The sequence below is a fragment of the Trachurus japonicus genome, chromosome 19, assembly GCF_045865225.1.
Source record: "Trachurus japonicus isolate A0001 chromosome 19, Traja_1.0".
NCBI lineage: Eukaryota > Metazoa > Chordata > Actinopteri > Carangiformes > Carangidae > Trachurus > Trachurus japonicus.
Genome location: NC_140925.1, coordinates 22,763,332 through 22,784,079, shown reverse-complemented (window position 1 = coordinate 22,784,079; position 20,748 = coordinate 22,763,332). Strand labels below are relative to the sequence as shown.

General features: G+C 42.9%; 1 protein-coding gene across 5 annotated transcripts in view; it reads left to right on the top strand.

Annotated features, from left to right (window-relative positions):
- The window catches only part of ankfn1b (ankyrin repeat and fibronectin type III domain containing 1b), a 134,042-nt gene that overhangs the window by 13,876 nt on the left and 99,418 nt on the right, over positions 1 to 20,748 (top strand). For 4 of the 5 annotated variants that reach the window (XM_085761100.1, XM_085761104.1, XM_085761101.1 and 1 more), the window contains exons 3-4: positions 13,687 to 13,868; positions 17,576 to 17,808. In XM_085761100.1, coding sequence (XP_085617226.1) covers positions 13,687 to 13,868; positions 17,576 to 17,808 — 415 coding nt within the window. Of the gene's footprint in view, positions 1 to 5,647; positions 6,111 to 13,686; positions 13,869 to 17,575; positions 17,809 to 20,748 lie in introns of those variants that run through there. The other variant, XM_085761099.1, reaches the window with a different exon arrangement.

The following is a 20,748-nucleotide window of genomic DNA, read 5'->3' as shown; positions in this document are numbered from 1 at the left end:
GATATTTTCCGGTGTGCTCCAAAATGATGGTGTTCTTTTTTTTTTATTATTGTGAACAACACAGATTTTGTACGTGACTCATTTGGTGAATGGTCCTGTCTGACGAGTCCCAGCAGGGAGGCTGTTGAATGCAGCCACAGTAATTACAGGAAGAAGCTTCTTCAAACTGTCTTTCACTCTCTTCCACGGCTCGCTGCTTCTCTCTGGTCAAATGAGCAGCAGAGCGTACTGACGCACTTATCAAGGTGTATCATTGTCAATATTTAGTCTGTCACCAGGCCATGTTGATTTCATTATTGTGATTACAGATATTTCACATTCACATTGTAACCTCACAGTTACAGGATGTGTGAGATCACATGATACCAGCTGAAGGTGAGAAAGAAAACCTGACCATAAACGGCTGATACTGTACCTGTTTAAAGATTCCACTTTACTGTGGTACTATGGCATATTGATCCTTCATGAAACATACATCTAGCTATTATTAGCTACAAACAGATGATATGCACACAGGAATGTTTTGGGCTGTTAAGCTGCCAACCACATGGACCAGAATTGACAGCTGTGTGTGTGTGTAATCTGTGTGTGTGTGTGTTGAAAGCTTGTAAAGCATCATGTTCACGTGACTTCATTAAGCTCCTGTTTGTCAGGTAAAAAGAACCAGAGCTGGTGATGTGTGTAAACAGCGAGGCAGATGACAGTTGTACCAGGTTTACCAGCAGAGGGGTCAACAACAGAAGAGTTTTCTTTTTTTTAACAAATGAAGAATACTGTATGCAACAAATTTAAAAATAACTTAAAGCTACAGTATAGTGCGTAACTTCTATCGCCCCCTAGAGGATTTCTGTGTTATTACAACGATACGGCCGACACCTCAATATGGCGTATGGCCCGGTGTAACCCGCCCCTCCCCTCCCCACCGCTACCGTTTGTCACTCTCTTTCTTCTGCTGAACGGGAAGGCTTTTTCTTTTTAGTAGGATCCACTTCTGAACCTCTTGGTCGCTTCTTCAGGTTCTCCGCCATGTTGCTTCTAGCAGCGCTCTCCTCCCCCCTCCCTTTTCGTTGTCAGGTAAAACCCAGTAGAACGCGTTATGCTGGGTTCCAGGCAGGCTGTTGAACCTGTAAGTTACGACTTCAAGTCACGACGAGCGTTCCAGGCAACCTGTAACTGATGTGTTACCCGTGAAACAGCCGTCAAACTCGTAACTTCCGACCCGTGAACTCGTACCAGATCGAACTGGTACGACTTCACAGGTTGGAAAAACATCCATCCGAGTTACAGGCTGCAATACCTGCGAAGTGTTAGAGGACCCGAACGGCTTAATCAGAGTTGTATCATCTCTTGTAGTGGCTTGGGTGAAACAGATATTTACAGACACGTAGAAGTTACGAACTATAGCTTTAAAGTTCATTGTTTGTGAGTGAGGCTCCACCCAGGTGGCCTACAATACAGGATGCACTGAGCTACTGCATGTCACACTGTGTTTTGGTGGATGAGTTGATAGATTACTCAATAATCAATTCAATTATAAAACATGATTGAATTATAAAAAAATAAATAAGGTAAAGTTAAAATGACCAGTGTCCACATCTCCATGTAAGTTCAGTGGAAACATACTCAACCCAAGTAGGCTATTGTGTTCCCAGATGGATGCTGCTGCCAACGTGAGGATGTTTTTGTGGTTGAATGAAAATAGCCCTCAGAAAACAGTGATATATGATTTATTCAACAGCCAAAAACAATTTTAGAGCCAAATGCAGACTAAAGGCAAAAAGAAGCCGCAGCTATCAATAGTTTGAGCTCGGCTCTCCCTCGCTGTGGTAGTAAATTCCCCTCAGAGGCTCCGTGCTTGCTCTGTTGCTGCCGTATCCTTTTTTTTTTTTGTTGTTAAGATCCTCTCTGTGTCTGTGTCTCTGTGAATCCTCTCAACTCTCTCTCTCTCTCTCTCTCCCTTTCTCTCTGGCTCTCTCTTTCCATTTCTCCATCTCTCCAGCTCTTTAAAACAGACAGTTTATCAGCCAAAAGATTTATCCCCCCCCCCTTCCCTCAGAAGTGGAGCAAAGTACTTTACAGGAGTGTTGCAATAGTGAAACATTCCAAAATAAGATTTATAGGAGGTATAGTTGAATCAATATTATGCACAAGCGTTCACTGGGTTTGTCCTGCGTGTAATGGGGAGTGCGGATGACCCAGAATGTTTTTGACATGTTGGATAAAGATTTGTGCACTGCCTCTGCTGCATTTACAAGTGAGAGAGGAAACAGAGAGAAAAAAGCATAAACATTAATAACCAACTGCTATCTTCAGAATCCACCTTATCTCCTTCACCTTATGATTAAAAATAAGGCAAAAGCAGGAGGGGGAGATTTTCTGTCGATACAGATACAAAATTGTTCCTGAATTAACCTACAGCTGCAGCAAATGTGCAATAATTTGTAAAAAATACAGCGGCTCAGGACACAGACTAATAGTGACGAGTCTGTGTATGAACCTACGACTGTAACGCTGCAGATCTATTAAAAAATAATACTCTAGCATCAGCACTCAGCTGAGACTTTAAGAATCATTAATACTACACACTGTTCACTTCAGTGTTCACCTAATTTATCTGTCACTGTCTCCCTCTGTGACTTGGACTGAAATACCACTGTGCTTACTGGGCAATATAATCAGACCATGCTTCGTGGATCAATGGGTATAGCCAGGGGAGAGGGGAGAGCAAACTCTAGAGAGAGGGAAGGGATGGAGAGAATCTCGACGGAGGAGGAGGAGGAGGAGGGAGGAAGACCCCAGACCCGATCAATCAGCTGAACTCTGTGGCTCGGGAAACCTGCAAAGCTCACACAGCCCACACCTTTCACACAACATTAACTGCAGCGTGGGATTGCGGCGGCACAGCAAACAGAAAGCAGAGCACACGCCCACAAAACACACGCAAACACACAATGGTGCGCAGACATTGTCTAATTGTCAAAGTCAAACTCTGCAGCAGTCGAATTCCTTAAGAAACGCTGCCCTGAAATTTGTGCAATACATAAGAGAACTGAATATTTAGTCTAGTCTTTATGATGACATTTTGATTGCTTAGTGGTGATGTTTAGGACACAACACTGTGTGTGGTCGTTACTGCAGCAGTGAGTCTGCCTGCACACAGAGATCACACGTAGTGTAAGAGCATTGCTGTGCCTTGTTGTCTGCTCCTTTTGACTTGAATGAAGTGCATCTAAGGGCATTTTCCTGTTGAACCCAGCTACACCTCTGCTGCCCTTTACACAAAGCTCTCCGCTTTGCTCACTTTACGACCTGGGCCAGTGTCAGAGACAAACTGCAGCGGCTGGAGAGATCTATTTTCCCAGCGGGTAATGCCAAACACCGCTTCCTCTCATCCTCCTCTGAAAGTGCAAGAACAACTGTATCTAACTTCATGTTCTCCACTTTATTTTTAGTGTAATCCCCATTTTTACTGCAGCATCTATCTGCCAGACCTGACAGCCCTTTAAATCTGTGCTCTTCATTCATCCCTCCATTTATTTTCTCTGTTTTTAATTCATAAATTCAGGAATTCTTCCTCATGTTTTTCTTTGATTTAATTATGCTCGTCTTAATTATTTTTTGTTTATTTTGGCAAGCCTTGGTACTCATTGATATTTTTCTGACTCAACTTTGGTTTAAAGCCCATCTCTCCATTGATCTGTCCCCCATGACTAACCCCCCCCCCCCTTCACAATATCCTCAAACATGCATGCTCACATTATTTCTTGCTAATTAGTGATGATTAGAACTGAAGCAATTAGCTGATCAATAGATTAGTCAAGTCACAGAGAATTTGTAAGTGCTATCTGATTAATTATTTAAGTCATTTTTCAAACACGGATGCCAACCAGTTGATGGTAATGTGGATCGACTTTGCTTCTTTCTGGCCGTACGTTATAGTCATTTTAATTTTACATGCTGTTGCCTGCACAACAATGCATACATACATTTCATTTTAACAAATAGGCACACAGTTCTCACAAACAAATACTCTGTAGATGAATTTGTAAGTGGCGCTACTAGTGTTGCAAGTTTGTCATTCAAGCAGGAGAAACTGCTTCTTGTTTAATGACAGAGAAAAATCTGTTTTTCAATGTATATTACCAACTTTACTGATCTTGATCTGGTCAGTTATATCATTCCAAGTAGCACTGACCCAGATCACCCCTAAAATGATAGTGATAGTTTCATGAAAGCTGTATTTTATCATCAGTAATATGTAAACAAAGTAACCATGGAGGTGAACACTGTGGTGGGAGGTTAGATTTTCTCTTGGCTGATTCAGAAAACCTGTTGCAACCGCAAATGCGTACTATAACCTGTACTTGTATTCCACTCTGGAGCTTTGAAGTGTACCTCTCACGCCTTCTCATGTCAGCATCATGTACATCATGTCACACATTTTTAGAGGCAACTAAGCCCCCCCGGCTGTTTGAATAGAAGAATGAGTAGAGACGGAGAGGAGAGGCAGAAAAAGAGGACGGGAGATGTAGGAAGGCGAGGCATGTGGAAGGAGATGGATAAAAGGAAAGAGAAGCAGACGGCTCGAGGGGATGGAGAGGAAAGAGGAGGATGCAAACGAGAGGTTTTGATGAAGAGGGCACGGTCCCTTGGTTTGAAATGAAAAGAGAGAAAAAACAGTGAGAAGGAGACAGTGAATAGACAGAGGAATGCTTGTATATATGCTGTCTGGATATATGGGAAGGAGACACACACACAGACAGACACTTACTCACTAATGAGCTCTTCACAAAGAGCCCTCCCTCTACCTCCTTTCCCTCCTTCCTCATGTCCTCTCTTCTTCCTGCGGAGTTCCTTCAGATAAAGCCTGGAGGTCATTCTGCCCAGACTGCTCCACTTGTTGTTGTTCTTTTTTTTTTAAATTATGGACGACATTAGGATTAATAAGAGAGAGAGCTGTCCTTATACACGGACACACAGGCGGTAGAAAGTTGTGATCCTCCTGGAGCACCTCAGGTTAAATATGATAGTGTGTGTGTGTGTGTGTGTGTGTGTGTGTAGGGGAGAGGGAGGACAGAAAAGAGATGGAGAGCGAGACAGAGCTCATCATTGCCACCTGCTCTCCAGCTTTGAACGAATGCAGTGTGTGTGTGTGTGTGTGTGCTCCCCAGGAGTCAAGCGGTTGTGTGAAAGAATTCATGCATGAGCAAAAGAGAGAGAGAGAGAGAGAGAGAGAGAGAGAGAGCAACACAGACAATATGCGCTATAAAAGCAGAGAGAGAAAGAGGGGGGTGGGCTTCTGTACGAGCATCATAGCAGCTCCTTTTCTCCCACCAGCTCTGCTTTTCTCCAGCACACAAGACGACCGACCAACGCTGAGCCGCCACCTCCCTCCCGCTCACTGTCATTTTCTCTCTCCCCCCTCTCTCTCTCTCTTGCTTGCTTGCTCTCCTCCTCCGGGGAGGGTGGAGGTGGGTGGTGGGGGGGGGCACTGCTCCTGCTGTGTCGATTGGGAGGCAGTTACAAACGTTACTATTTTGAGAGAGTCAGTGTATGGCACTCTGCTCTGCGCGCCGTAGCAAGCGAGCGAAAGAGGTGGAGGAGGGTGTTGGGGGGAGGAGAGGAGAGGAGAGGAGAGGGGAGAGAGAGAGAGAGAGGCATAGAAAGGCAGAGCGGGGGTCTGGCTCGTTCTCCTGCTGCACATAAAGTGGTCTGCTCTGCACAACAGGATGAGGGAGCGTCGGGAGGCTCGGACCTGCAGCTGACAAGCCGAGCGTGCAACACCGCATCCAGGTGGAAGGAGCAGAAGGGGAGGCTGACAGTTCAAGTCAGGAGGTCGCGCGCCAAGGAGCTTTGCAGAGCACAGCCACAAACATCTTTTTTCTATCTTTTTTTTTTTTTATTGTGTGTGTGTGTGTTACGCATCAAAGGAAAAGGAAGGCAAAGGGTGGCGGTGGAGAAAAGGGAGGTGGAGGTGAAGAGACAGGAAAGATGGCGAGTTTTGGGAAACTCACAGACTACTTTAATCGGCGAAAGTCTCGAGAGGAGCTGCGGGTGGGCAGGAGCTCCAGGCGCAGCGGCAGTTACTGCTGCACTGTGGCAGAGGCCAGGTAACTTGTGTTTATGTCTGTCTGCGTGACTGTCAGCGCACAGGTATGCCTCATGGTGCATGGCATAGTATATACACATGTCTCTATGGATGTAAACATGTGTCACATCCCTGTGACACAACAAACTGTGTCTCTGTGTTTATGTATAATTAAATGATTTAAATGTAGTATATATTAGGGGTGGGAATCTTTTACTATCTCACGATTAGATTCGATTCTGATTTTTGGGGCTACGATTCGATTCAAAATCGATTTTCGATTCAAAACAATTTGATTCCTAATGATTTCTGCTTCAGTCTATTGGTGTGCAAAGGATCCTCATGATCTACTCCAGTCTGCTTTGCAAGACAGAATGACTAAAGTGTCTTTTTCACATTTATTGAGTTTTAAACATGTATCCATGCTTAGATGGAATTGTTGAAACTGTTGCATAAAAGCAATATCACATATTGTTTAAGTAACAGAATTAAAAGTGCCTCTTTATTTAAAAAAATAGTGCAGTTAAACATACTGCCTTTTAAATTCTAAGGAAATGGCCAGCAGATTTGTTTCATTGTTTTATTTTTTAAATCAATTTTTTTTGGCACACCCCTAGTATATATAGTCAAACAACACAATGAATGCAGGCTTAAATAGGTTTGATAAAAGTCATTGTGATGCTGAATTTATATAAACAGGTGTTTGTATACATGTGTGTGTGCATGTGTCTGAATGCATGTGTGAGCGAGCGTTTGTGTTACATAAGTCTGGAGGTGTGGTGGATGTGTGCTGTCAGGCATGGTGCGGCTGGCTACTATGGATTCTCTCTCTCTGTCTCTCTCTTTCTGAATGCCGAGGCTTTTCTATAGATAGACATTGAGAGGATGAAGTCGATACGCTGCTTATGTTATGGAAGGAAGAAGGAGATGACAGTAAGAGGGAGGAAGAGATTGAAGAGAGTCGACCTGCTGCTCACGCCGGCGGTGCTCACACTGCCTCGCCACGTTCACACACGGGAACTTCCTGGTGACAATGACAACTTTATGCTGTTGATTACTGAGTGGCTCCAGCAGAGAAGGTAGATTTCCTTCAGGTGTCTTGAAGTGATGATTCAGAATCACTGCTTGTTCTACTAGAGTTTGATATTTTATGTCAATATCATGGATCTTGTAATGTTATGTAATGATACCTAAGGCTCTGTGCGAAGACAGACTGGAATTTCAACTGCTACGTTGTTTATTCACAGTTAATTTGCTGTCACACAGATGCTGTTCACACCCTGGAAACGTAATTGGTGTGGCTTGGTTAAGTTCTAAACATCCTCAGCTCAAAAAGAGATCTCGGTTTTTGCTTTCCTCGCTGCTTAAAGTCGGACCCCACAGGAAGAAAACAACAACTTTGGATCTAAGTCGAGATTTCCGTTACTGTTTTAGTTTATCAGTACTCGACAACAAGCGGCGTTGTATGCTAAACCTCCCAGAATGCTCATCTTAAAAGGGAACTCCATTTGGCTATTATTGAAATATAAAACCAGGATGAAAGCAAAAAAAAAAAAAAAAAATCATACACAAGTGTTAAAAAAAAAATCTCACCACACTGTATAAAATGTCCATCAAACCTCATATCATTCACTCACAGCACAAGTGTTAACGTGGGTGGACATCTGGTACAGAAAAAGCTCTCAGATTCCCTGCCATTACAAATCCAGCATCTCTCTCATCCCCACAGCCTCTTTGTCTCCGTCTCTCCCACTCACTGTCTCTTTCTCACCAGCCACCCCCTTCCTACGCCCTTCCATCTCCCACCATCATCTCTCAGACTTTCAGCCTTTATTGCTTGGCTTCTTTTATGGTTTCTTTCCCTCCTCTATTGCTCTTTTTCTGTCATGCCTGTTCTGTCTCTACTCATCCTCATCCACGAGGAAGAGCCGATAGAGGTTTGGGGGGGGCTATCAGAGTTGCAATAAGTCTGTTTGTAGATGTTGGACCAGCACAGACGAGCTCCGTCTCCTTTGTCCGTCACTGAACAGCAGCAGATGCTAAGATGCATACAGTACATGCGTTACATAAAGACAAATGTAGTGACTGTTAACCAGATTTCTCCCGCTCTGTGTAATAACATCACCTACCACCTTCTACTTTGAAAATTTAGACTCACTATACACTAACTAACCTCTGAAAACATCACATTTCCACCTTTGACAGATTTCGCCATAACCTTTCAATAACTCTTTGAACCCATTCAACTTTTCTTTTCTTTCTCTATTATAATTAAACCAAACAATTACAACTTAATTGCAATTTAAATATGAAGATACCTTAACTTGGAGTCAACATTGTTTTTTGTGTTATCCATTTTCCATTCTGCTGTGGAGAAAACACGAGTCTAATGTGAAATTCATTAATTTGCTTCCACTGATCGGACATTCAGATTCATGGTTACGGACTAACTGTGCCGTCCCTGGGAAACTAATGAATAGTGACAAGTCGGGATCAGTCCGTAATAAATGGCGAGAGATGATGAATCAGTCTGTAATGAAGAAGTTAATGTCCATCTTTTTCGTAATATGTAGAGATAGGTCTGCAAGTCCACAATGGAAGCCTTTTGCTCCCGCTCGTCACTTAAGCCGTTCAAAAGCAGTTTCATTCAATTTATTCAACCAGCGACTGCACGGCCGGTGTCGACTGAATAACTGAGAGATGAAGACAGAGGTTAATCAAACCGTATCCTTCTGCTCCGCGGGGTCACTCCGAAGGTGTTGCTCAAGTCCTCTCTCCTCAGTACTGAGAAATAGAAGCTACAGACTTTTCAATATCCAGGAATCACGTAGACAAGACAGTGGCGTCTCAAAAAGGAGTTGGCAGAGCAAAGAGGAATAAAATGGAAATGCAAGGAAGCATAAGGAGGACAAAAGGAGCGAGGGGAGAAGACGATAGCAATGTCTCACCTCTAAAAACACATATCCGCATTCAAACACGGCGAGCACACATGAATACTGAGCAAGAACTTTTAATGAATGGCTCAGCACCGAGCAGCAAGTTTAGCTCATGAATAAGTAACTATATGGGCTATTTAACTGGCTTCGGAGGAACTGAATTCAGTAGTTGAGTTCATTAATAAATGGAACATTCATTAGTACTGAAGTACCAGCAGGATGAATGTTTGACTGAATTTAGACAAAGATTAAAAAAAAGAAGTTACATAAAAGTCATTGGTCTGAATTGTTTCAGTCTGTGTTAAACCTTAAAATGGTTTAATCAGAGAATTTAAATCTTCTGTATCTTTTCACAAGTTTCATGAAAAATTCCTCAGCTATGTGTGTAAAAAAGGAGCGTGATGAGAATGTGCTGTACTCTGCGTATGTGTGTGTTTGAAATTGATTCAGCACCATGGATAGCTCTCATCACTACACTAGACGCTGCCATTCACCGTCGTACTACACTGAATCAAGCTAGCAGAAACAGATCCCCTGTCAGTCAGGACTTCAACTTGAATCAAGGCAGATGATGGCAGAAACTCGCTGAGGAAGACTCCACTCAGCGGTTCAGATATACATTTTAATATCTGGGTTGGGAAACCACTTCACGTACTGCTCAGCCGTGAGGAGTCAGGGATGTGCATGCGCCACTTTTAGCATTTTAAATAGGTCACTAGTACAAATTGCTGTACATCTGATGCACGAAAACTTGTTCTTGTGGAAGTGAGAGCAAAGTGTGTCGTATGCCTGCGGTGAGAAAAAATTGTCTGAGCTGTCTACGCCGTCGGGCGGTTAGAAGCATGTGCAGAACCTGATTGTTGGTTATGGGCCTGTGGGCTATCTCCAATACAAATCTGTTCTGTTGTAATATGCAGTTTCACACACCGTCATCCAATAATTCTTTCCCTATCGCACCTTTTCCTGCTCCGTGTTATTCTTATTTAAAAAAGAAAAAAAACCTATTGTATTTTAGTTTCTTACACTTTGCACTGTACACATGCACTAACAAAAATTAGTTGTTTCCTGTGACTGCCGCGCCAGAGATAATAAATTTGGCAACAGAAAATGTGTTGTTCACTTGATGCTTACAAGTCAGGGCAAGACATTGTTTTTGTGAAACTGCAGATTGCTTCTGGGGAGGAAATATAAACACCTCTTCCTCTCCCCTCCTCTCTCCCCTCCCCCCTTCCTCTCCTCTCCTCTCCTCTCCTCTCCTCTCCTCTCCTCTCCTCTCCTCTCCTCTCCTCTCCTCTCCTCTCCTCTCCTCTCCTCTCCTCTCCTCTCCTCTCCCCTCCCCTCCCCTCCTCTCCCCTCACTCCCCTCTCCTCCCCTCATTTATGTAGAGTCGCTTAGCAACAGGTTTGTAGGATGAGTGAGGCCCAAATAGTCGGAGTGGCCTGGGCTGCCTGTTCAGCCCAGTGTGTTATCATCATGATGTGCTGGTGGGAGGCCAACCGCTGTGTTTGTGCGAGTGCGTCTGTGTGATGTTGTATGTGTGCACTTGTGTTTACCAGTGGTCCCTGAGTTATTTGATCTCATGCCAAGTGTAACAAGTGTGTGTATGCATGCGTGTGCGCGCTTCGGGCAAATGCTTCTTCATGCAAGTCAGTATGGATTGCTGAGGAGTGAGTGACCTGTCTATTTCTATCACCATCAAAGCGCGGCCGTGTGTGTATGTGTGCCTGCATACAGTCACTATCAGTCCTTTGTCTTGATATTCACCAACACAGAAGCGCTATTCGTCAGACCATCCCAGGTCTTTTCCATGTCTCTGCTCTGAATCTCATGCAGGGGGAGCATCTGATCTCAGGTCAAATATTCAAAACTCCAAACACCCACCTTCTCTCCCAGGGGAGTAGTTTAGCAGCTGACAGCGGGCAGATGCCAGTACTTCACTTCTCAAGCTCGTGGATGTGCTGACTTTGAACCTGCTGTCGGTTTACCTTATAGCTCCCCGGTGATGAATAGCCCCCAAGCCTGCGAAAACATCCCGAGCCAGGCATCCAGGGGAGTTTAAAGAGAACTGAAGTGTTTCGCTCAAGCACGGACCCATTTAAGGTTCTCCTCAAGAGCACTTGTCTGCAAAATAAAAATGTTTTAAAAAGCTGACAAAAACTGGCATGAACCACTTGAAGGCGTCTACTCTCTCAGTAATGAATGCACAAATGAATGATGTCGCGTAACTGATTCCTTCATCAGTTAATTATTGACTAATTATCTGCCATCGAAAAGGATCTAATGGATTTAATTCATTAGCTATGATCCTATGCTGAGATCAAAGGCTGTGTAATTAGCTGGCTTGTATTAGTGAATATTGATATGAAATGAGAAGTGCTCATTGATATTTACACACTTGATATTTACTTCTGCATAGTCCTCCTGGTTTGCTCTTTCAGCAAAACCTATGTAATGTATCTAAAGTCATCATTTCACTTTATTTTGCTGAGAGTGAGATGAAAATATTATTTCCACTTCCATTCACATCTGTCTGTAGAAACAGGTAAACGGGAAATCATATCAAAAAAATGTTTTTCTTTTTTTTTTTTTTTTTTTACATAACCACATCGTCCCATTGTGCATTTTTGTTGGAAAGATCAAACGAAGCCAAATCAATCTCATACTATTACGAACACAATCTCCTCATAAATCCGTGTTTAAAACCCAGCTCACTGAAAATGTCAGGACACATCTGTCTGGGGGAACTCATGCTTGCATGTCCTCAACTGATTTTCAGGCGGGGATCATGTGTTCTATATCCAAACTTGTCACGCAAAGAGTCTGGAGGTCAGACGTCTTCCTCCTCTGCCGGGGATGTCTCTGATGTCTGCGATGCTGGCCACGTTTCATTGAATTTGATCACATCAAACTGATCAGAGCTGGCATTTGTGTGTGTGTGTGTGTGTGTTCACATTTGATTGTTATTTGATGGATTGGAGGTTTTGTATTTTAACAGTCTACTGTGCTGCTGTGTAATCGACTGCCTGTGGAGGCCAGGATGGCCAGTGTATAAATATAAGAAAACAGCGCTTACACATGTGCATCACGTTCCATCATTGATGTCTGCTGCACTGTATGGCTGCATGTTGTGGATTTGTCACCAATTTGCTATTAAGCCGATCTTGTGATTATGCTTATTGATTGCTCTCCCACTTGGGAGTATGTGGTATCAACTGCCATAAAAGAAAGCAATTTCTATTGGTTGTGCTCCAAATGGCCTTCAGCTTGATTATGCTGAGGTGGAAGTAATTTCACTATTGATCAGTACAACTGCTCTCTTGTCGCTCATTAGCAGTAAGCCGAGTGTGTAGAGTGTGTGGGTCGGTGCCGGTATTGTGTTGCACGGTTGCTTAACTGGGCAGGTATTGTTTTTGTCTCTTCTTATCAACACTGAGTTCAGTTGTGTAAGACATCATTTCCTAAATGTCTCTCAATCAAATGAATCCAATTTGTAGGCTCCTTGAGACAATATAAATGTGCATTGCTTGTTTAAAGGAGCATACAACAATTAAGTCTAGTTTGGGCAGATTAAATGTGAGTTGCTAGAAGGCTGCAAATGAGAGTCTTTACTTCAGAAATGACGTACTCAACATTGCACATTGTTTGACTGTAGAAGTGAAACTAGAGATCACTGAGTGACTTAAAGAGGAAGCAAGATTTGAACCAACAGCTTCGGAGTAATTATGATGGTTAAATGACTCGTTACAGGGAGAATGGAAGCTCTCTGTCTTCCACTTAGGGTCTTTTGGCCAAAAATCAACCTTGCAAGATCAGCGCCTCCAACCCGGTGTCCCAGATCTCGTCAAGCGAGAAACACGGACTGCTTTAAGGGTCTGTGACACAAACACGTCCAGTAATCTGCAATCTCTTGCTAATGTTACCTACCACGTCAGTACATTGCTCAACGGATTGCCTTCTCAACAGCTAAATGCACATGGCCAGGGGGGGAGGGAGGAGGGTTAGCGGTGAGTTTTTACAACAATGAACATTTGCACTCTGAAACTGTACGGGAAGCTCCATCAAGAAAAAAGTGACCAAAACAGAGAAAAAGCGGTCACTTTTCCTCTATTTTGCCAAGCCTCCTCCTGGCCATGTGCATTTGTTTTCAACGAAGCCAGCGAGAAAGCAATCCATGGAGCGGTAGATAACCTTATTTATTATATACAATATATTTATCATATATGATATATGTTGCGATATGTATTATCCATCATAATCCATCATAAACAAGAGATTACTGGTTATGGGACACGTTTGTGTTGCGGTGTCGCCGAGACGAGAGCAGGGACACCGGGACAGAGGCACTGATCTTGCATCTTGGTTTTCGGCCAAAAGACGCTACATGGAAGGCAGAGAGCCTCCATTCCCCCTTATTTATCCTTTTATTTATTTTTTATTTTATTTTATATCCCTTAGTTATTTATTTAACCACTCCAAAGATGTTTAATTACGGTAGAAATGTATCATAGTTAAGCTAAAAATCTTGCATAGTGCCCCTTTAAATCAAGTGTGGAAACTAATATATTTCAGTTGTGAACTCACAGTTGTGAACTGGGCTGATGTTGTGATAACCGCTGGAAGCCAAACGCTCCATGTAACCGTCTGTTACCGCTCTCCAACCAGGTCGCTGGAAAGGAAGTTGCAGAGGCCCCTACTGGCTAAGTCCCGCACACTTCCCAGCATCCCCCAGTCGCCGACGGTCTCCAGGGTCCACCACTCGGACCTGATCGGTGGGAGTCCTCCTCGCAGGAAGAACCCGCCCGCTGCGTCCGGCCCCCTGAAGGCCTGCACTCTGCCACCTGCAGGTAAAAGCCCACAGCCACAGGAGTTCTCTGTTTTCACCAGAATCTGCACCTGTGTGATTCCCTCAGCTCCTTTATGTGTTTATTGATTCATTTCTTCACATTTCTGATTTTTTACAAAGCCTGAGGAAATTCCCCCAAATGCACTGTGGCACACAGTTATGGTATTACCTCAGCTTTTTATCCTGAAATGGCTGTTTCTGTCAGAGTCAGACTCATTCAGCTTCAGCAGCAGACTTTCAATCACTTTACAGGATTTCTTAACACTTCTAACAGTCCTGTAAGTGGAAAGATAAATACAGGCCTTGCTCTTACCAGCACTGTTTGACTTTACGTGACTTCTGGGAAACAATCTAATGTTTCACAGACCTCTTAGCCAGTAATGTGTCTGCCTCTTGAACTCTATTATCGAGCCAAATGGTCGGCTATCAGGGAGGTGATAAAAGAGCGTAAAGGCCACCAGAGCATCAAGCAAACTCCTCTCAGATAGGTCAACCATGTTTCATTTCCTTTCGCTCTCAAAACAGCACTAATGCTTTGCTCCTTTGATATTTCTTTCACCTGACGGAGAGCGCACAGCAGCTAGCTGTCTCAGCAGGAGCGCACGCAGGAAAGATCCAGTTATCCTCCTCCCTGTCTCTCTCTTTCTTTCTCTCCCCTCCCATTTTCTTATAAATCAAACAGTGTTCTCACACCTGAGAGGGGAAACTGTCATGGAGAATCCTGAAGCTGTAGCCTGCCGACAGAGATAGCTTTCATCTCAACGACGGATGAGCTGTTTTTTAGGGATGAAAACATTCATAGGTAGTGAGGATTTTATGTGAATGGAATCCCTGCAGGAAACCGTAGTTTAACACTTTGATTTATACAGATCCAAAGGAGCTTTTCTATAAAAACACCGGTTTCACAGACATCCGAAACAAAAGAGAGATCACTTGATGAATAGAATTAAATCAGAATGATAAATAAGCCAACATAAAATTACAAAACACAATAAAATGAGCAATTTGTCACACTGCACAACGTGTCACAAGTTTCCTTCTTACATCCGTCTCCTCGCTCACGTGCGCCCACAGACAGACACGCACAGTCAGCAGTGGTGTGTCACTGCTGATTGATGTTGATCAAAGTTTCCCACCGCCACCACCACCACCAGGTAGATCAGAATTGGCACATTGTTGCGATGAAGGGAAAGTGCTGTGTTGTCATCCTTATTTGTGATGTTTGGTACAAGCGTGCACACACTCTCAGCTCCGTGGAGCTTTTTGGAGAAATGAAACATGAAACTCTACAAAGAGAGAAAAGAGACGGCAAACATCAGAGAAGAGGAACTTAGAAAAAGGCAAAGTCTCCCTTTTTTCTTGAAGTAAAACCCCGCTGGATTCAGGGAGCGGCGGCGGCAACACAGGAGGTGGCAACTTTGAAATCAATTCACACCGCGCAACATTTTCACAGTGTAATTAATTAAAACTGGAGAATGTTTTGAACAGGTATCAAGGTGATAGATTATAGGGACTCGTTTCACTTTTCTTTTTTTGGAGCTATTGTGCATTTATGCAGTGTTAGAGGTTGGGTGAGGCTACAGGAACTAAGATGCTGACACTGCAAGACATTCCTCTTTTTTCTGATCCATCCTTGTTCTTTTACTCCCTACCCTTTTTCCTTGATTGCTTTCTCTCTCTTGGCTGCAGCTTCTTCTTTTTTTTTTTTGCAGACTTCAGCCTGATGTCTGTGCCAGTAGAAAGCTGGGATGTGCCCTTTATTTAAGCTAATTCCTTCATTGTTTTGGGTAAAGTCGTATGACAAATCACTGGTAACCCGTGACTCACCATGCAACCTAAGTAAACTATAAATGATCTTATAAAATGGCATAAAAAGGAGTGAAACTTCCAGACTTCTTCATCTTCAACACAGCCAGCAGGAGCTTATCTTAAAGAACACATTTGGAAACTGCTTTTCCCCCGTGTGCAGTGTGCTAAAACTAGAGGAGTGCTTTCAACTGAATTAACATCACACAATCACACCCTCCCTTGATTGACACCCGTCGTCAAAACAGCTTCCAGTGAATAAAGGTGAACAAAGGAAACATGAAAAAACAAATTAAATCACACTGTGCAAGAGACTTTCACTTTCTGAGTCGACCTGAGCCCTCGCTACTCGACTCACAGCATCTTTACATGATCCTGGATTTAACAGCGTCGTATTTGAGCGTTTCATTTTGCCCAAGTTTTCCACGTTCTGCCCTGACTTAACCTGTCTCCTCGTCTGTCTCTGCCTGTTCTCCACTGCCCTACTGCTGCTCTGTTGCAAATACCAAATTGAGAGAGACTTCAGTCTCACGTGGGCCCTTGTTGCTTAGTAACCGCTGTCATCGACCATGATGCTGGCTCTCTCTGTCTACCTCTCTATCTCGGTCTTTATCTCTCCAGTAGTGCCAACTTAAAAAAAAGAAGTCAAGTTGGTTAAATAACCCAGTTGTGCTTCATTCACGGATTTAAAGCTCCATCCCATATTAGTGCACTTGAGAGCTCACGTTGGGAGTCGCTCCCTAGTCATTATGCTGCAGCGTTACTTGGCTCAGGTTTTGAGGCCAGATGCGTTTTGGCTGCTGCTCAGACAGTGGAACTGATGCTGTAATATTACACAGGCTCACACAACAGCAGTTACTGCCAAAGACCTGCTGTTGAAGTCTTTTAATAAAGGATGTCATTGGGAGGCAATTCCCATTGCACATAAATATAAATTTAGGAACTTCAGACTTGATGGGTCAAAACATTTTTCTGGCTTCAGACCTTGTCGATGTTCTTTGTTCACAACAGTCTGTGATCCAACTGTAAAAAACTAAAACTGATTGACAGGCTCTTGAAAACAACTCTAGTGTTTTTATATTCTTAAAGCTTTGTTTTAATTCCAAATATACATCCCACTGGGTTTAATTTGACAGCATAAAATTGGCCATATAAAAATACTGTATATATGATGTTATGTGTTTGAATTATATATCCGTACGCTTCGACGCGTATAAAAACAGTTCTGATTGAGCCTTTAATGTGGTCCTTTTCACTTTGACAATGTCCCTCGTCTTGGAGGCTGCAGCTTACCCAACATGCATCAGATTCTGTAAGGAACTGAAAGACGAGAAAGTGTTTTATTAGTGCCGTTAGTCAGTCGGCGGACGCTGACAGGACGCCTGACAGACATCGAATGCGGAGTGATGGATGCCGGCTGTGATTAGTGCAGCAGAGCCGCGCTCTGACAGCACACATCCATCTCTGTTGTGTGACTGTGAAAGCTCAACCCTCATGTCAGAGCCGAAGAAAAATTTCACTGTCGCTGTAAATTTGTTCCTTCCTCTTCATTTTACACGAGCTATTATTTCAATCCGGCTCAAGGAATCATAATCAAGCAGTTAAGGAGGCAGACTGAGAATAATGCTTGGGTGTAAAATATTTCACCTTAAAAGGGAGCTTAATTACAATCAGGAAATATTTTATGTGGGCAATCAGTGAATGACAGTCCACAATTTGCGAAGTGATTTTGCAATAATTGCTTTGTAAAAACAAATATGCATCATCTGTCCAATCTGTCTTGCTCTCATTCATCTCCTGTCTCTAACTTTTTATCTTTCCCTTTCTCGCCTTTGCTTTTTTCCCTTTGTGGATTTGCTTTCTATCCGGTCATTTGTCTTTGTGATTCCTTTGATCTTGAAGGGGAGCTGTGGCGTTTGGAGGATGACATGGAGGGTGAAGATGAGTCCGATCAAGGAGGGTGCACCGAGGCCCGCCCGCGCTCCCAGTCGCCCTTTTCCCACTTTCGGGCTCGAGCCGCCTACCTCCGCAAGAGTGTCTCTGCAGACGACCACCTGGACATGGGGCTGGACTACAGCCCGGGCAGCGCAGCCGAGAGCAAACCCACCCGTAAGGGCAAGCTGAAGAGAAAGTTTGTAAGTTGGATTCCTCATTTCCTATTGAAGTGTGGGTTTGTCGATGAGAAAATCCATCGTGTCTGGCTCGCTTCTTGGTTTGAACTCAGGGTTTCTTACGTCAGTGAGAGCGTGCCTTCATGCATAATTTCAAGTGCAAACAGCATAACCTGCATATATCTCCTGTCTCACATTTTTAAGATAAAAAAAAACTGTATGCAGGATTTAGTGGCATCTAGTGGCGAGGCTGCAGATTGTAACAGACTGAATATGAGCCTATAGTGGCCTGAAGGTAGAAGGTAGTGGGAAAGGAACCACCCCCTGTGTAGATCTGAAGGGCTCATTCTGAGATAACGCCTATTGGTTCTTCATTTCTGTCAATACATCTTAAAATCCTACACACTGGTCCTTTAAGAACAGTTTTGATTGGCCTTCATCTGCTCCCTTTGCAGCTCATCACCTACTGTCTGATATTACGACATCACTACATAAAACACACCTCTCATCCTTAAATAACATTGTCTTAAGGATGGGTTTTTGATAGACTGGAAGTCAAAAATGAACAGCAGGAAATATTTGAACATCAGCACAACACAGAACAAGGTCGCAGATCAATCTTTCTCTCACATCTCTTTGTACCTGAGACAGGCGCGGCAATGACACATGGAAAATGCTGAAACACTGGGAAGCAAAGTGTCGTCGATAAAGCTTTGTTAATTCAGCTACATATCTGAGTGTACAAGATTGGTACAGTATTTATTTACACTTCAGAATATAAATGCAGCAAATAACATGTTAAAATGTTTTGTTATTCTACCTATTGTACTGTAATATGCTGCATATGTTGTGTGCTACTTTAGCTTGCAAGCACATCTAAATGTAGTATATTAATGTAGTCCAGTTATGGTCTGAATTATTTCTTTTTTCATTTCAGTCTGAACTCATTAGAATCAATTAGTGAATCTGAACCACTTACAGAATCAATTTTAAGTATAGTGTGAGAGAGAGAACAAGAGAAAGCACCTGAGAGAGATTTATAGCACTGTGCATTAAATTAATATCATTAATATCAAAGAAACAAAGGGCATAATTACACTGGACCATTTTCACTCCAGTTATCAAGTTCCAGTACTTAAAATTCCACTGATCAACCTGTCAACTCAGAAACTATTGGACTTTGTTCTCTGTTTCTTATTCATAGCTGTTAGTTTGGATTGAAATATGCCTTTTAATTTTCTTTTATTTGTATATTTTGCCATAGTTTCACTAGGCCAAGAGTGGGTTTCATTGGATATGTGTGGGTAGTGATGCCAGACATGGGCAGCAGGCTTTAGAAACATAAAAGATTTAAGACCTCTATACTGTCCCTGTGTTATTGGATCAGGTAACTGGAGACCTCATTACCAGCCTGAGCTTTGTAATTGGTTCTCCAGTGTCACAGGTGCAACAGGAAACCAGCAAACTGTAGGGAGGGGAGAACCTGAGGTGTGTCAAGTTTATTCTATAGAATCCTGCTGGATGTAGACGTTGGATGCTGCGTTAAAGTGTCTACAAAGAAAATATGACAGTGATGATGACTTCAGAGCGCTAAGTGCAGAGGAGTGACTTTTTTAAGATAATTTTTCAGATCTAATCTTCAGAAAACAAGTTGTTACTTCAAAAGAGGAATTGAGGACATTTTAATTCATCCGCTTGATGTCCCTGACATAAACTGTGGGCCTCTAATCAAGATCTGGCTGGTTGGAGAACAGACCTGCAGATGCAGCACTGAACAGAAAAGAAAGGAGAGGAGGTTCTTCATATAAGCTCTTATCACAGTTCCTGCATCTCGACTGGAAATGGGGACGGCACTGGATCTGATGACCTGCCGCGTGTGTTTTGGGGTGAGATCTGGCTCAAGTCTTTATCTCGCAGTAAAACACGGCATCAGAGGTCGTTTCAGAGATGCTTTATTCCTATGCATCTGACAGTTCGCACTCTTATGCAACATAATATATTTGGTGGGGGCTTTTGTTCAGCCTTTTTATGCGACTCCACAGGGAGCATAACTCTGCCAGGTAAATTGAAAACAGAAATAAAAACATATTAACAGACCATCGTAAGGACAGGTTATTTAAACCAGTGGTGTTAAGTCTTTAACATATTCTTCTTTCTACTGTATGTCCTTTCCACATGTGAGGGACAAATGTCATTTTTTAAAACTTGGTAGAAAGTTAAAGCATGTTTTGTTTTTTCATATATCTTCCCAATAATTTAAGCGGCCCTTTTTTTCACTGTCTCTCTGTCTGCCTCACTCACTATTTCCTGTGCAAAAAGCCGAGCAGTAGTGTCGGTGTGTTAGTCAAGGATGCAGGGAGAATACGTTTAGTGCGGCTCATTGTTGCTCGTCACTTATACTCTAGTCTATGGTGCACCACTTCATGAAAATTACAGTGACAAAAACAACTGCAGTTCAGTGCTTTGGCTCCCCGAAAAACCTCAAACACAAACAGCAGCTGTGCTGTAGCATTGAGGCATCGAGGCGTTTTTACTTCAGAGGCTGACGGTGACGCAGCAGAGCAACAGAAACTGGTGCCGCAGCACATACTGAGATACACTGAAGAATTTATATCTCACAAAGATATAAATGGAAGCATATTATTTGGTTCATTACACAACAACAAGATTTCCTCACAAGTTTAAATTTAATGATCTGCCGGGACCATGTAATATTCAAAAGGAGTGAATTTCTGCCCTAGTTTGGTTTTTATTATTTACATACAATCATGGTGAGACTATATAACAATATAATCTTGGTAAAGAAGGGGCAAACAGAGAGATGAAGTGCAGGGTGTTTAGTGTGTAGGAAAGTACAAGTGATAGGGTGGGGGAGAGAGATTGTAAGGCCATGTTTGTAAGGCTGCCAAACTGTGCATTACGGTCAAAGTTAATTATCTACCGTAACAGTATCATCTCCTCGCC